Source organism: Phocoena sinus, chromosome 1 (genome assembly GCF_008692025.1).
Source record: "Phocoena sinus isolate mPhoSin1 chromosome 1, mPhoSin1.pri, whole genome shotgun sequence".
Lineage (NCBI taxonomy): Eukaryota > Metazoa > Chordata > Mammalia > Artiodactyla > Phocoenidae > Phocoena > Phocoena sinus.
This window is the reverse complement of record NC_045763.1, coordinates 159329433-159345733: the sequence shown is the minus strand read 5'-3', so window position 1 is coordinate 159345733 and position 16301 is coordinate 159329433. Positions and strand designations below refer to the sequence as shown.

At 35.0% G+C, this 16301-nt stretch overlaps 1 protein-coding gene across 3 annotated transcripts in view; it reads right to left on the bottom strand.

Annotated features, from left to right (window-relative positions):
* Nucleotides 1-16301, bottom strand: part of DESI2 (desumoylating isopeptidase 2) — a 41583-nt gene that overhangs the window by 7122 nt on the left and 18160 nt on the right. For 2 of the 3 annotated variants that reach the window (XM_032646424.1, XM_032646440.1), the window contains 3 exons: nt 7009-7081; nt 4323-4416; nt 2623-2764 (listed from right to left, as the gene is read on the bottom strand). In XM_032646424.1, the coding sequence (XP_032502315.1) occupies nt 2623-2764; nt 4323-4416; nt 7009-7081 (309 nt within the window). The remainder of the gene's footprint in view (nt 1-2622; nt 2765-4322; nt 4417-7008; nt 7082-16301) is intronic. The other variant, XM_032646431.1, reaches the window with a different exon arrangement.

Here is a 16301-nt window from a genome sequence, read left to right as displayed (position 1 = left end):
ACACAGTTGAGACACTGACCATACTGACATGGAGCCCACCTTATCCTGGACTTCTTGTTTTGTGAGATAAAGTATTTCCTCATTGTTTAAGTCAATCTGAATCAGATTCGAATGCATCTGACCTGTAGTGTAGGGGTTGGGAAACTTTATCTATAAAGAGCCAAACAGTAAATATTTTAGGCTCCGCAGACCATTTGGTTTCTGATACAATTACTCAACTCTGCTGCTGCAGCCTGTAAGCAGTAAAGATGATAGGTTAAAAATATGAGTACGGATGTGTTCCAGTCAGATTTTAATGGATACTGAAATGTAAATTTCACATAATTTATACATGTAACTATATATTCTTCTTTTGACCTTTTCCCAACGGTTTAAAGATGTAAAAATCGGGACTTCCCTGGTGGCGTAGTGGTTGAGAATCTGCCTGCCAATGCAGGGAACACGGGTTCGAGCCCTGGTCCGGGAAGATCCCACATGCCACGGAGCAACTAAGCCCGTGCGCCACAACTACTGAAGCCCACGCGCCTAGAGCCCGTGCTCCGCAACAAGAGAAGCCACCGCAATGAGAAGCCCATGCACCACAACAAAGAGTAGCCCCTGCTCGCCACAACTAGAGAGAGCCCGCACGCAGCAACGAAGACCCAATGCAGCCAAAAATAAATAAACAAACAAACAAACAAACGAATTTAAAAAAAGGTAAAAACCATCCTTAGCTTACAGGCCATACAAAAACAGGTGGTAGGCTGGTACTGGTGTGCAGGCTGTAGTGGTTTGCTAATCCTTGCTGTAGAGAAGCATCTGCAATGATAACTATGATGCTTCTTAGAATTTCTGGAACGATTTTGAATAACAGAGTACATATATCAACAATCATTTATAATTAGCTACGGTTTTCTATCTGCAACTGGTTATACGACACATGTAGAAACTACATGTTGTCAAAGATGTAGAAGCACATCAGATTTAATAACTGTTTAAGAGTGCCTAACGTTAAGTTTCTTTGCCTTGATTATATGAGGCTTACTAAAAATAGCCCCTTACCTCCTCCACTATCCAGAATTCTAGTCTCAGTTGTCACTAAAAAGCTGGCTAGGCTAGGCTAAGTCCCCTAACTTCTGAGTCTCAGTTTCTTTAACAATTCAGCACTCACACGGGTGAAAGCATGAAAACTGTGACCTAAAAAGATGGCTCCAGGGGCATCTAGAATTGCTCTTCACGCACTCAACTCCAATATGGTTTTAGGGTTAGACAAGGGCTGAGGTGGTGTTACAGATGCTCAATAAAGCTAATAATTTATTTGGGAGAGAGGATAAGTTGGAACCAGAAGAAGTAACGATAAAATATAACAAGCACTGAACTAAGCAGTCTGGGTCTAATCTGAGTTCTCCACAATCTTGGTAAGTCATTTCCCCAATCAGGGCCTGTTACTTAGTCTATAAAATGAGGAGACTAGATTAGATGCTATCGAAAACCTTTGCTAATTTTAACGTTCTACGGATCTCTGAATGTACTTCCTACAAATGTAATGTCTAGGGTCAAGAAAGCTTAGAACTACCTTCTCTCTTCCTTGAAAATCAACTTTGTCAACTCTGCGGTATCAATGCACCCACTAGACTAGTGGGTGCTTCTCCAACTTTTATGAATCATCTGGGGATCGTGGTAAAATGAAGATTCTGATTCAGTACATCTATGGTGGGGTAGAGATGATGTATATCTTACAAATTCCTATGTGATATTAATGCCGCCAGTCCTCAAAAAATAATTTGAGAAGCACAGCAGCAGTCTGCTGTAGTCCTGTTTGAAACCTATGCTGTGGAAGCCATGAGGGCAGTGAAAAGGGCCAGGTAGCTAGGCAGCTCTGCAGGGGAGGTCACTGAAGCAGCAGCTCATTTTCTCTCTTACACATTTCACAATTTCTGTGGTACCTGATGTGGCTTCTGCAACCATCTGCTAAGGGTCAGAAAGCTGGGAAGCTGTTTCAAGCGCTATTTAATTCTCCAGACCTTATTTTATAACCTTTTGCTTTCTTCCCGTCATTTCCTTTTTAAAAGACCTTTAATTTGGATCTACTTTTGGTTTTCTGCTTGGCATTCAAGAACTGGGAAGGCAAATAAGTGTGTGTGTGTGATAAACTGGCAGAGTAAAATTTCAAGATAGGAGAAATGAATTACTTATTAATAAGTAAGAGCCAGAAAAATTTCAAGTTGGCAACTAAAATTTAGGAAAAGAGAAATCATAGTGGCTAAGAAGCAGAAGTCACTTAAGCATTAATTTTTAAAATTTTTTATTATTTTTTTCTTCCCCAACCCCCTAGGCATTAATTTTTAAGTGAAAATATAAGATTGTGATGAAACAAATTAGAATGAGAAGAGACCCGTTACTGTATTCACTCTACTCACTGCAAAGTCATGAACAGAATTACAGTTTAAAACTGTGCTCACTCTAAAGTTACCAACTTTGGAAAGGTCACTCATATAAAAGAAATATTCACATAAAAGAAATAAAACACCATATATTACATAACATAAATAATCAGAAAAAAATAATTGATTAAATATAGTGGGACAGTAAATATACTAGGGTTATTTATTTGAAGAACTTTTAGAATAAAATTTAACTTACCTCTGATAAAGCCGAAGAAAAGTGGTTGCAGTTTTTATGCATCAAATGGTAAGCGTTGCCTTTGTATTCTTTTCCCAATTCTTCTACAATTTTTTCTATATCATCTTCCAGGAAGTCGGTGCTCCCTAAAACAACAGCTTCTCTTAAAGAACAAAAAAAAAAAAAAAGAAAAAGAAAAAAAAAGAATATAGCTGCGTGAGTTATAGGTATTATTGGCATGCTTAAAGACTCATTTCCAGAAATGCTTATTGCCAGGAATATTATGACTGATGTAACAAAGCAGGGTTACTGTGAGAAGACTAAAAGGTAAATGAGGTATTTTAATAATTTCGATTATTTTCTACTTTTTAAAAGCAATAAACTCTTAAGTATACCACTTCTAAATAATACAAATGCAAAATAAGTCATTTTCTTTATTAAACAGTGTCATATTAAAAATATAATATCACAGTTATTTTTATTACTATTACATTAGCAGTTACATTATTAGAGAACCAGATCCATGCTGCAAATATTCTTGCTTAATTACACTCACCATCAAATGGCTGGTCATATTCTCACTTAGAAATAATCTTTTAAGTTATCTGCCACTCGGCTGCAGTGAGATGACTGTCAAATGACTAATTTTTAAAAAAGCATTATAAACCCAAAACCCTCCAAAACAATACACCAAACCAAGAAAACAATACACCAAACCAAAAAAGCAACCAGCCCCGCCACCACTCCCAAACTACTACCCTGGAAATGCAATAGACATCATTCAATAGAGAGTAGAATTTTAGTCAGATACAAGTCAGGCATCCAAGAAAGCTGACAACACTTAGAAAATCCTTTTATCTAGCAGTTTTGACCAAAGGGAGACCTAAGGAATGGATTCAGGCTGGCATTATAGCACTTCTGTGTGTAAATATTTCAAATTAGTTATAGGTTAAGAGAATAATTAACTCAGTAGTGATAAAAAGATACAACCCTATACTGAATTTCAATGTTATAACCTTATTTCACTATTTTTCACTTGGCAAGTTAACTATTATAGGTCCAGAAGTTTCTTTAAAGTTCCTTGAAACTAAGATTCTAAACATCACTTTAAATACAAAACTCAATTAAGGAATGGGAATTTGATTATTAGCATTCAGGTTTTCAGTGCTGTTTACTACACATAAGGCTCCACAGTACACTCAGATCCATAATTTTAGGTTTATCAATACACATAACACACGTACCTTAACAACAGTTTCTTGGCTGATCTATTCAAATTATTTTAGTTTAGTTATTTCAAGTTTGTAAACAGTGTCCCTTTCATTGGGAAAATGAAGAGATTTTTAAGAGTGTTAAGTAGGTCACAATAAAACTTTCCCTCCATCTCCCCCCAAATAGGAGACTGAGGGGAAGCAGTCATTATATAGGAAATGTTTTCTAAAGCAGAATCTTATACCAGGTAAAATCACTTTTAAAGTAGACACAGTAACTTTTGTGGGTCCTGAATAAGAGCAACAGACTTCCTTATTTCAGGCACTTTATTTGGCTGATTACTATCTTTACACAACAATTTAGATTTGATTTTAAAGTGTCCGCAATTAAAACAACATTAAAGAAACATTTTAAGTTCCTAGATTTTAATCTACAGAATGAATTCTGTATGCCTGAAAACAAGCTTTGGCATCTAAGACAGTGTAATAAAAATTATCCTCCCTACTTACTTAAATTTAAATGTTTCTCCTAGTTCAGAAGCATTTCCTGGGGAAATTTCAAATATTCCAGAAAAGGGGTAAGGATGGCCACCATAAGCAAATTCTGAAAAGAGAAAACTCATGATTTTTAGTATTTATCACATAAAACTTAACCAGTATGCTGAATCAGATTTAATAAATGATGAGGATAATAATGATACCATCTAAATATTTTTCAATTTAGTAATGCTTTTACAAACATCTTATTTACCTATTACTTGTATAGAACAGTTGACATAAAGGACTTGAAACTCTAATAACAAAAGACGCTCAAAGGTAATCCTGACTTCTATATTTACTTTATACTGGCTAGAGGAGACTGGCTAACACTCAAAGGTGAAAAAAGTCCCTGCGTTTACCTATCACGCCAAAGTATGTAGGTGGTCAGTTCTGTGTTTTGCCACTTTCTAAATTAAAGTGATCAAATTTCAAAACTGGACTTTACTGGAAAAACTGTCTAATAACAATGAGTTTTCATGGTTCCTGAGATGAAGACTCTTGTTTTATCTTTGAGTAAGAGGGAAAAAACATTAGCAAACCAGAAAAACTGAATTCAATTCCCCTCATTCAAGAAAAGATAAGCTGCAAAATTAACATACACACCCACGCACACATAAAGACACACACACTTTCCACAGCACATCTTTAAGCTAGGAGAGAGCTACTTGTACTACAGTGAATGTACATCCAGCCTCATCAGATATAAACTCTCATTCAGAACAAAAATGGAGAAGGGTTTCAAATCAGGAAGGAAATAAAATTTCTGGCTACAATTCTGGTACTAGATACTTCGATATTTAAGTGGCAAATCTTAGTAGACTTACTTAAAGTATTCCAAACAAATGCTTAAATTAATCTTGTCACTTAAAATTTATTAAATACAATCTTATAAGGTCAGAACAAAGCATGGGAAAGAAAAAGGCAATTCTACAATACATTTACTTTTGATTCAGACCTTTCAGGAAAAAAAAGCAATAATGTAGAATAAGAAAGTATTTAGCATTTAATTTTAAAACATACATTAAAAATTTAATGACAGAATTTTATAGAACACTGTAGATAAGGTTAGATGTGGAAAGATCGTTATTTCGATTTTCAACTTTCTCAATTATGGTAAGGAAAGTTGTAGACCCACTTATTCTTCTATTCAAGAAGCAATAATTCACTTTTAGGAATGTATTTGGCCCTGGCTTTGCTGTTTTGAGCCATGTTTCTAATTATTCCTAAGTCATTTTATGAATGGGAGCAATGATTAGGTAGATAAATGGATAATGGACTAGTATATAAGAATACTTGGGTTCAAGTCCTAGTTCTGTTAATTAGCAGTATGACTTTCAGCAGGTCTGAGCTTTAGTTTCTTCATCTGAAAAATGGAGAAAATATCTCATGCTCCAATCTACCTCAGAGCAGCGAGGTCATGTGGTCCAAAATTCGATGGCACTTAAAAAAAAAAAACTGTAACACACCATACAAATTCAGCTAAAAGGGAATATACATGCAACTTTGGCAAAAGCCAAATCAAACAGGGAGCAAATCCACAGACTACCATTTCACCCGTATCAATACTCCAACCACTGGAACTTTCAGCACAAACCTCACTGCTTTTTGGAATTACCTGGTAGATGCAGTCTTTCAGGTAAAATGGAGCTTACATGGCAGATCTTTATAGCCAATATTTAGTATGGTACACTGCACCTAGAAGCAGTTAATTTAGCATATAAAAAAGGGACAGTAAAACACCACACTGATACATTTAAGTAAACGAGCCTTTTCTTTGTATTAGCTGAAGTTGTTATGTAGTCTTCAGGGGTAACTGGGAGTAAACTGCAGTAACATTACAGCAAAGACTTCCTAGCTGAAGCAAATAAAAGCATTTCTGCTATATGGTGAGTTTATGATTCAAACTAGTATATTATTACAAGCTTGATGAAATCAGCAATGTGATCTGTCTTATGCAGAACATTCTACTTACAACTTGATCAGGAGATTATCTTGTATCAAGAGAGAATTAGAACAAAGGAAAAAGCTGCTGAAACAGAGCTACTTGATTTGAGTGGCTCCAGTTATGTTTATCATAATGAAGGGTAATAAAGAATAAAAAGGGCTGAGTTAATGACAAAGGCCATCATTCTTAAGCAAAAAGCTAGATGTAATCAAAGGCAGGGTTTGCTCAGCAATATTTTTAAACTTTATATATTTGTAGGTCTAGGAAAACAAATTTATTACTGAAATTCCCTCAGGAAATTGGTATTTCAAGTTTGACATTCTAGCACCAACCCTTTTCCAACCAAAATGATTATTTTTATCACACTATTTTTCAAAGTGCAAGGTTTCTTAGGAATGCCAATACATATTAAGGCAAAACTGTCATAGTATAACAATCTTGAAAGGAAAATATTTTTTAAGACATAGTACCTAGAATAAAAGATAATCAAATCAATGTACGCTTGTGTACTTTGAGTACTTTCTCCCCAGATACATACCACTTTGGGCATTTTTCCAAAATACAGTATAAACAAATATGGGGAGATTTTCTTCTACTTTTCAAAGTATGGAAGTACTTAAAAAAAAAAAAAAGAGCTACAGTCATGATTTTGCAACTCCTTTAAATGAGAAAAATCTTCAGAAAGTATATTTAGACTGTGTGTACACGTACCTCTGCCATATACTTCAATTCCTGAATGAAAAACTCCAATTCCGATGGATGAGGTATATTCGTTCATCCAATACTGAAGAAGAAAAAAAAAGATTCAGAATATTTGTTCATTTATAATTCAAATCCACGTTATAGGAGGCTACTAATTTCCAAATATTTTACTGAATATTTAGGCCTTTCTAATCCCATTTCTTGGTATTTTCCTTACAGGTCTGAAACTCCCATGATAATGACGCATTCAGTCCTAACTCTGTGCCTTTGCTTATGCCACATCCCATATGGAATTCAAATGAATGTCTCAGTTTGTGTATCAGCACCTTTTCTAAGGCTTAGCACATAAGCCATAAAATCTAATAAACCTGGTTAGGTTGGGGAAGTGATATAAAAACTCTCTTGTTAGTGACTTTTTAAAGAATCACATATAATATCTGTGTTTATACCTATTTTTCTTCTATCTTAAGGTTCCCTTTCATTCTCTGGTATGCTCCCTTAAGACAGGGATATTTTATTCTTTTTCAAAAGCATTTGGCATATATGTCCTGATTCAGCTCAAAGTTTGATAATGATAATATTAGGAATAAATAACATGAGGCACAAAGATTAGAACAATCTTCTTACTGTTGGCATGAAGAAAAACTTCCCAGAAAAGGCAATATCTGAACTGAGTTTTTAGGAACAAATGAGATTTCCCCACACAAAAAATATGGAAGGTGAAGTGAGGTTGCTGGGGGGAGGTGGTGGGGAATGAGAAGAAATGCCAGGTAGAGGGAAGTGGATGTACACAAGTAATGTGATGTGAAATTCTGTGAGATGGCTGTGAAAGGGGTTAGTTTGGAGGGGAGAGGGTTACACCTAGAAGGTAAAGGAGTTAATGCTAAACAAACACTTAGGTAACACTTAACAGTGTTACAAACCTATTGATTTCTCCCAGGTTAGAGGGTAGATGATTTGATTTTAATTTTTCTAGGTTTATTCAAGTCTTAACCTTGGCTTCGGACCCCCAGCCAGTTTCTCCCAGACCTGAGAAAATGCACATTCTCATACACTGCTGCAGGAAGCATAAATGATAAGGGAGACATTTTCCCCTAAAACGTTACTGGAAGAAAAATTAAACAATAATAAACAAGAAACATTTAAAAAAGAACAAGGGACTGTCTCATCTAGATATCAAAATAATCATTAAAACAGTATAGTACTGGGCTTCCCTGGTGGCACAGTGGTTGAGAGTCTGCCTGCTGATGCAGGGGACATGTGTTTGTGCCCCAGTCCGGGAAGATCCCACATGCCGCAGAGCGGCTGGGCCCGTGAGCCATGGCCGCTGAGCCTGCGCATCCGGAGCCTGTGCTCTGCAATCGGAGAGGCCACAACAGTGAGAGGCCCACGTACTGCAAAAAAACCCCAAAAACTCAAAAAGACAGAAAAAACCAGTATGGTACTGTTGCAGGAACATCCTTGTATACATAAGAATCTGGTATATGAAAAAGGTAGTATTTAAAATTAATGATAAATAAGTTATTATAAATGTGTTGATAAAATTGACTATGCATAAAAATACATTTCACACACCTAAAACTTTCAGTGTTTCTAAAAATAATCGTATAGAAGAAAATAAAATAGATTTTAAAAATCTTAAAATGAACTTATCTACAAAACAGAAACAGACTCACAGAATTAGGAGAATGAACTTATGGTTCCCAGGGGGGAAGGACAGACTGGGAGTTTGGGATTGACATGTACACACTGCTATATTTAAAAGAGATAACCAACAAGGACCTACTGTATAGCACAGAGAACTCTGCTCAGTATTCTGTAATAAGTTTTAAAAATAAAGAAAAAAAAAATCTTAGATGGGAAAAGCCAACCTAAGCAAAGCAAAACCTAGTATAGAGGAAAACAACAGATATTTAACATAAACATTTACAACTTTTTATTGTGTAAAACTACACAAACAAGAACAAAAGATAAACAATACACAGGGAGAAAAAAGTTGTTAACACTAAGATCAGTATGAGAATACAAATCTTCCTCTCTATCTCATCCTATTTGATTCCTGATTTTGGACAGTCTGAATTTAGATGGCAAGTTAGGAAGGTGAGTGACACCTTTTTATCTGAAACAATTTGATTTTGGATGGAGAGTAGCGAGGGTACATATAGTAAGGGATTTCTCAAAGCATTTATCCAAATCTATTTAATTCCAGAATTTGGGCAGCAAAAGTTCAGACAGCAAGGGATACTATATACAAAAACTCCACTAAAAAAAATAACTCCCACAGACAAAAGTAAGCAATCATAGAAGAAATCAGTGGCTAACAAACGTGGACTAGTAAACAAATCTCCTTAGTAACAGAAAAATGCTAATTAAAACAATAAGTTACCATTCATTTTTTTTGGCCCTCAGCTTGCGGGATCTTAGTTCCCTGACCAGGGATTGAACCCAGGCCCTAGGCAGTGAGAGTGCACAGTCTTAACCACTGGACCACCAGGGAATTCCCTACTTTTTTTTTTTTTTTTTTTATTCATTGTATTGGCAAATATACAAAATATTGCTAATACTTAGTGTTGGTAAGGATGTCAGGAAGATACTGCAGAAATGTGAATCAATGACAATTAATTAACCATTCTACCTCCTGGAATCTAGCCTGCAGAAATGCTTGAACATAGGCAGAGACATGTTCCAGGGTATTAACTGCAGTTGTCTATAGCACTGAAAAACTGGAAACAATCTAAATATCGATAGGAAAATGGCTACATAAACGATGGTAAATCCATATTATGAACTATCGTACAGCTACAGCTACTGAAATAAATGAGCTAACTCAATACGTAAGGGCATAAAAAGATATCTAAGACACATAAAGTAAAAACACCAGGTCATAATACATCATCTGTAGCAAGATCACATTTTTGTAAGTTAAATAAATTGGCCCCGAGTGTATGTTTACATGCTAAATATGGAAAAAATAAAACCACCACCAATTACAACAAAAGAAAGTTTGAAGCATTACAGATCAAACTGTTAACAGTTTGGGGGAGGGGAGTAGATATAGCGCAGGGGTGGGAATACAGGTTTGTAAAGGAATACTTTCACTTTTAACTCCATACATTTCAGGACTGTTTTTCTGAATTTTATGAATTATGTGTATTACCAACTTTTATGATTAGAAAAATGTTAAAGTAAAATACTATGTTCTCTTAGCTTAACAGGCTTCAATTTATTTGAACATTTATACTATCTTAAAAGAATAGGCTGCATATATATAAAACACAAGCAGCAGCATTATCTGTAGTAGCAAAATACTGGTAACAACTTAAATGTGCACATATAAGGTACTGGTTGAATAAACTATGATAAACAATATTTGGAATATACAAAGCCATAAAAAGAAGGGGGATACTCTCGAGAAACTGATAGGGAGTAATTTCTAGGATATGTTAGGCGAACAAAAGGAAAAGAAAAATGGAGACATGGCAAAATGATACAGAGGCTGGTTTGATGGTGCTTTCATTGGTCAACTTTGGGAAAATCTGAATATCAAAAAGAATAATGACAATAATGGACTATAGCATATTGAATAACAAATAATCTGAGTCCACAATAATACCAAAAAAACCCCCCAAACCCCCAAACAAAACAGAATAGAAAAACAAAAAGTGAAGGGAGAGAAAGCTCTTTTTACAGAGGAAAGTCACCTAATAAATATGAAGTAAAGGCAGGATTAAATAATTTTGCACCTCCAGCTGATGCAGGCAAGGATCATGGATGCTAAAACCATTGGGAGAAGGCTGTTGAAGAACAATGTTCCCATGGTCTTAAGGTATCAACCTCACATTTTCCTAAATTATAAGGAGAAAAGATACCATAGCAATGGAAAATTATGGTGAGTATCATCTTATCCAAGTGATTAAACTGAGTGTCATCAACAGTTGGACAAACTGATGTTATGTGCCTCCTGATGTGATGAAATAGAAAGCATTTCCTTTGTTAGTTTTCTTTTCAAATATATTAAACAGAATATAATCATAAGGAAAAATCAGATAAGTCTGGACTGTGGGACATTCTATAAGAAAAGCAGCCTGGTCTTTTAAAAAATAATGACATTAAAGTCAAAAGAAGGGCGGCTATTCTTTAAGGAAGATTAAAAGGACACGATAACTATCAATATATACAACGAAGGAGCTCTGACTGGATCCTAGATTAAAAAAGAACAAAAAGCCAAAGACATTATTGGGATAATTGGGGGAAATATTAATATGGATTGTTCATTAGATAAATTATTGTATCAACTGAAAACTTCTTGGGTTTGGTAAATAGTACTGTGGTTAAGTAGACAATGTCTTATTGGGAAATACATGTTGAAGTATTTAGAAATGAAATGTTATAATGGTTGTGACATTTTCTGTGTGCGTGTGTGTAGAAGAGGGTAAAAGAAAACAAATATGGTTAAAGACTGGTGAATCTAGGTGAAGAGTATATAAAACGTACTCTTCTTTCACTTTTTTTCAAGATTTAAACATTTTCAAAATAAAAAGTTAGTGGGAACCAAAGAGAACAATCTACTCCTTGTCTCCTTCCGACAGAAAAGATACCTTTCCAAGTTTCCTGCTATCCTCCTCCTTTCTCCCCTGCCTTTTACAGAAAGAGAGTAGAAAATACCACAAGCTGATCATACTAGTCTGCATAAAAATTCTGCTAGTCTTTTTAAAAAAACTGAGTTATAATTAACATAGAATGTTATATTAGCTTCAGGTATACAACACAGTGATTCAATATTTTTATATGTTATGAAATGGTCACCACAATAAGACCAGCTACCATCCATCACCATATCAAGTCATTACAATATTATTGATTATATTCCCTATGTGGACATCACATCCCCATGACTTCATTATTTTATAGCTGGAAGTCTGTATCTCTTAATCCCCCTTCACCTATTTCATCTATCTTCCCACCCCACCCTCCTATGGCAACTACTATCTATGAGTTTGTTTCTGTTCTGTCTTGTTTGTTCATTTGTTTTTGTTTTTTTTTCAGATTCTACATATAAGTGAAATCATATGGATTTTTTTTTTTTTTTTTTTTTTTTTTTTTTTGCGGTATGCGGGCCCCACACTGCTGCAGCCTTTCCCGTTGCGGAGCACAGGCTCCGGACGCGCAGGCTCAGCGGCCATGGCTCATGGGCCCAGCTGCTCCACGGCATGTGGGATCCTCCCGGACCGGGGCACGAACCCGTGTCCCCTGCATTGGCAGGCAGACTCCCAACCACTGCGCCACCAGGGAAACCCTGGAATTTGTTTTTCTCTGACTTATTTCACTTAGCATAATACTCTCCAGAAATATTTACGTTGCTGCAAATTGCAAGATTTCATTCTTTTTTTTTAATGGCTGAGTAATATTCCAACGTGTGTGTGTGTGTGTGTGTGTATACACACACACACATAAGCACCACATCTTCTTTATCCATTCATCCACTGATGGCCATTTAGGTTGCTTCTATATCTTGGCTACTGCAGTCAGTGGTTTCCTTGGCAGCCAACTTCTAGGACTTAAATTGTCTCTTCCAATTGAGAAATCTCATTGCTTATACTGTTTACAACCAATAATTTGATCTACTAACTGATTTCCTTAACAATGACACCAACAGGCTTATGTTCTGGATGCAGACAGCTCTTACTTAAAGTTACCTGTTCTCTTTTTACAGTGTGAGCACTTCTCTTTCAAAATATAGAGTATTTTTAAAAAGAGACAGATACAAAATTGTTGTCTGCAATAATCGAAAGGTTTTAAACTCTTAGTAAATTGAACATTTAATGTATAGTATCGCTTAATTTTAACAATTTATCTTTTGTTGACCAGTAAACAGCATTCTGAAAGTGCTTTTATAATAAATTTCCATAATGGGAATCTAAATGTTTTATTAAGAGATAGAAAGTCTTTCTCTGATTAAAAAAAAAATCTGCACACTTATTTTTAGCCAAAGAGTTAAGAAAGGGTTAGGATGGGAATGTACTTGTCAGAGTGGGGATCCTGGACTCAGAAATCTTTTATTCTCTGCTGTTTCACAGTTGAAAATAATCTCTTCCATGTTAGAACTTCTGTATGTTGCCTGTGTGTGTGTGTGTGTGTGTGTGTGTGTGTGTGTGCTGTGTGTGTGTATACATATATACATACTTTAGTCTGAAATTTCCCTGCATTCAAGATTTTACATTATACATATAAAAGGTTATGTTCTGACACATTTCATAAACTGGAAAATCTATAAAATGAGAGAAACTTAAATATGAGAGAGAAATGTATCATCTAAAAATCTGGTCAGTCCTTTGGAGTTTACTATAATGAGATTTGACCTATATAAGGTTTCTAAAGAATTGCTGAGACACTGCAATGAAAAATGAATACCTGACAGGCTTTGCAAGTGGTAATGTTACCTCTACTCTCAGATGGAAAGTTGGACAATCAGGTAAAGTGTTTCTGCTCAAGGGTTAGGCAGCCGGCAAGTTGCTAGGAAAAGGATTTCATAACCCAGAGATATTCCTTTGAACAGTATTAAAAAGCAGAAGCTACCCGCTCTTAACATTACTTGTTTCCTAAAGGCTCTGTCTCGATATTCTGTGCCAGGCAGGAATTAACGCTGATGTTGCTTATTCACTGTTAGCAATAACAATGAGGGACTCAATAGTTCTTTGCTTTTCATGTTCTTTGTACTTTCTATCCTTAGAAAGGGCCCCAAATGTTAAGAGTTAATTCATTTCCTAGATTAAAGCAACTATTTACTAGTTAGAAATCTATTACTAGATAGCGCTACTGACCTTACAGAAACAAAATTATAAAGAATACTATAAGCAATTGTATACTAACAGATTAGATAACTGAGATGAAATGGATAAATTCCTGGAAAGACACGAAGTACCAAAACTGAATCAAGAAGAGAGAGAAAATCTGAAAAGATCTATAATGAATGGGAATAAAAAAAAGAGAATGAATTAGTAATTTTAAAACTACCCTCAAAGAAAAGCCTACAACCAGATGATTTTGGTGAATTCTACCAAATATTTAAACAAGAATACTAATTCTTCATAAACTGCTCAAAAGAAGAAAAGGGGACTCTTCCCAAATCATTCTATGAGGCCAGTATTAATTTGACACCAAAACCAGACAAAGACATCATAAGGAAACTACAGATCAATCTCGTATGAATACCCACTCAAAAATCCTCAACAAAATACAAGCAAATTGAATTCAGCAACATATAAAAAGGATTATACACCACGACCAAGTGGTATTTATTCCAGGAATGCAAAACGGATTTAACATCCCCCCAAATCAATTAATGTAATATAGCACTAGAGTAAAGGACAAAATCCACAAAATACAACACTTTTCATGACCAAAACACTCACCAAACTAGGAATATAAGGAAACTTCTCCAACTTGATAAAGGTTATCTGTGAAAAACTCACAGCTCACATCATACTTAATGGTGAAAGACTTAATGCTTTCCCTTTAAGATCAGGAACAAAACAAGGATATCTGCTCTTGCCACTTCTATGTAACACTGTACTGGAGATTCTAGCCAAGGTAAATAGAGAAGAAAAAGAAATAAAAGACATTCAGATTGGAAAAGAAGTAAAATTATCTCTATTTGCAAATGACATGATCTTGTATACAGGAAATTATAAGTAATCTACTAAAAAAATACTAAAACCAATAATAATAAACAAGTTCAGTAAGGTTGCTGGGTACAAGATTAATATACAAACATCAACTGTAATCCTATACACTAGCAGTAAACAATACAAAAATGAAATTAGGAAAACAATTCCCTTTAAAGTTGCAGTAAAAAATATTTAGGGATAAATTTAACAAAGAACTACATAACTTTGTAAGTGAAAACTATAAACATTACTGAAAGAATTTAAAGACCTAAATAAATGGAAAGACATTCCATGCTCACAGATTAGAAGACAATATTGTTAGGATTGCAGTACTCTCTGAATTGACCTGATTCATTGCTATCCTTATCCAAGTCCCAGCTGCCTTTTCTGCAGAAACTGACAAGCTAATGCTGGAAATTCAAGGGACCCATGATAGCCAAGACAATCTTGAAAAAGTTGGAATACTCACACTTCCTGGTTTCAAAACTTAGTACAGGGCTATAGTAATTAACACACTGTGTAACTGGCACAAAGACAGACATACAGACCAATGGAATAGAATCCAGTTCAGAAAGAAACCCTTATATTTATGGTCAACTGATTCTCAACAAGGGTGCCAAGACAATTCAATGGGGGAAATAAACAGTATTTTCAAGAAATTGGACTGCGACAACCAGACATTCACATGCAAATAAATGAAGTGGGACTCCTACCTCACACCATACACAAAGATTAACTCAAAATGAATCAAAGACCTAAATGTAAAAGCTAAAACTATAAAACTCTAAGAAGATAACAAGAGTATATCTTCATGATCTTAAATTAGGCAACAGTCTCTCAGTTGTGACACCAAATATACAAGCAACAAAATAAAAAAATAAATTGGACTTCATAAAAATTAAAACCTTTCGTGATTCAAAAGGCACCATAAGTAAAGTGAAAAAGCAACCCACAGACTGGGAGAAATTTGATAAGGGATGTATATCCGGAATATATAAAGAACTCTTAGAAATCAAGAACACCACAAATAACCCAATTAAAAAATGGGCAAAGGATCTAAATAGGTGTTTCTCTAAAGAAGACAGACAAATAAAAACTACCATTAGATGCATTTCACACCCACTCAGATGACTGTATTCAAAAAGACAGACATAACAAGTGTTGACAAGGATGCAGAAGAACTGGAATCCTCATACACCAATGATGGGATTTTAAAACGGTACAGCAGTTTTATTTTATTTATTATTATTTTTAGTTTAAAAAATTTTTAATTTTATATTGGAGTATTGTTGCTTAACAATATTGTGTTAGTTTCAAGTGTACAGCAAAGTGATTCAGTTATACATATACATGCATCTATTCTTTTTCAAATTCTTTTCCCATTTAGGTTATTACAGAATATTGAGCAGTGTTCTCTGTGCTATACAGTAGGTCCTTGTTGGTTATCTATTTTAAACACAACAGTGTGTACATGTCAATCCCAAACTCCCAATCTATCTTCTCTCCCCACCCTTCGCCCCTGGTAACCATAAGTTTGTTCTCTAAGTCTATTTTGTAAATAATTTCATTTGTATCATTTTATTTTTTAGATTCCATATAGGCTATATCATATGATATTTGTCTTTCTCTGTCTTA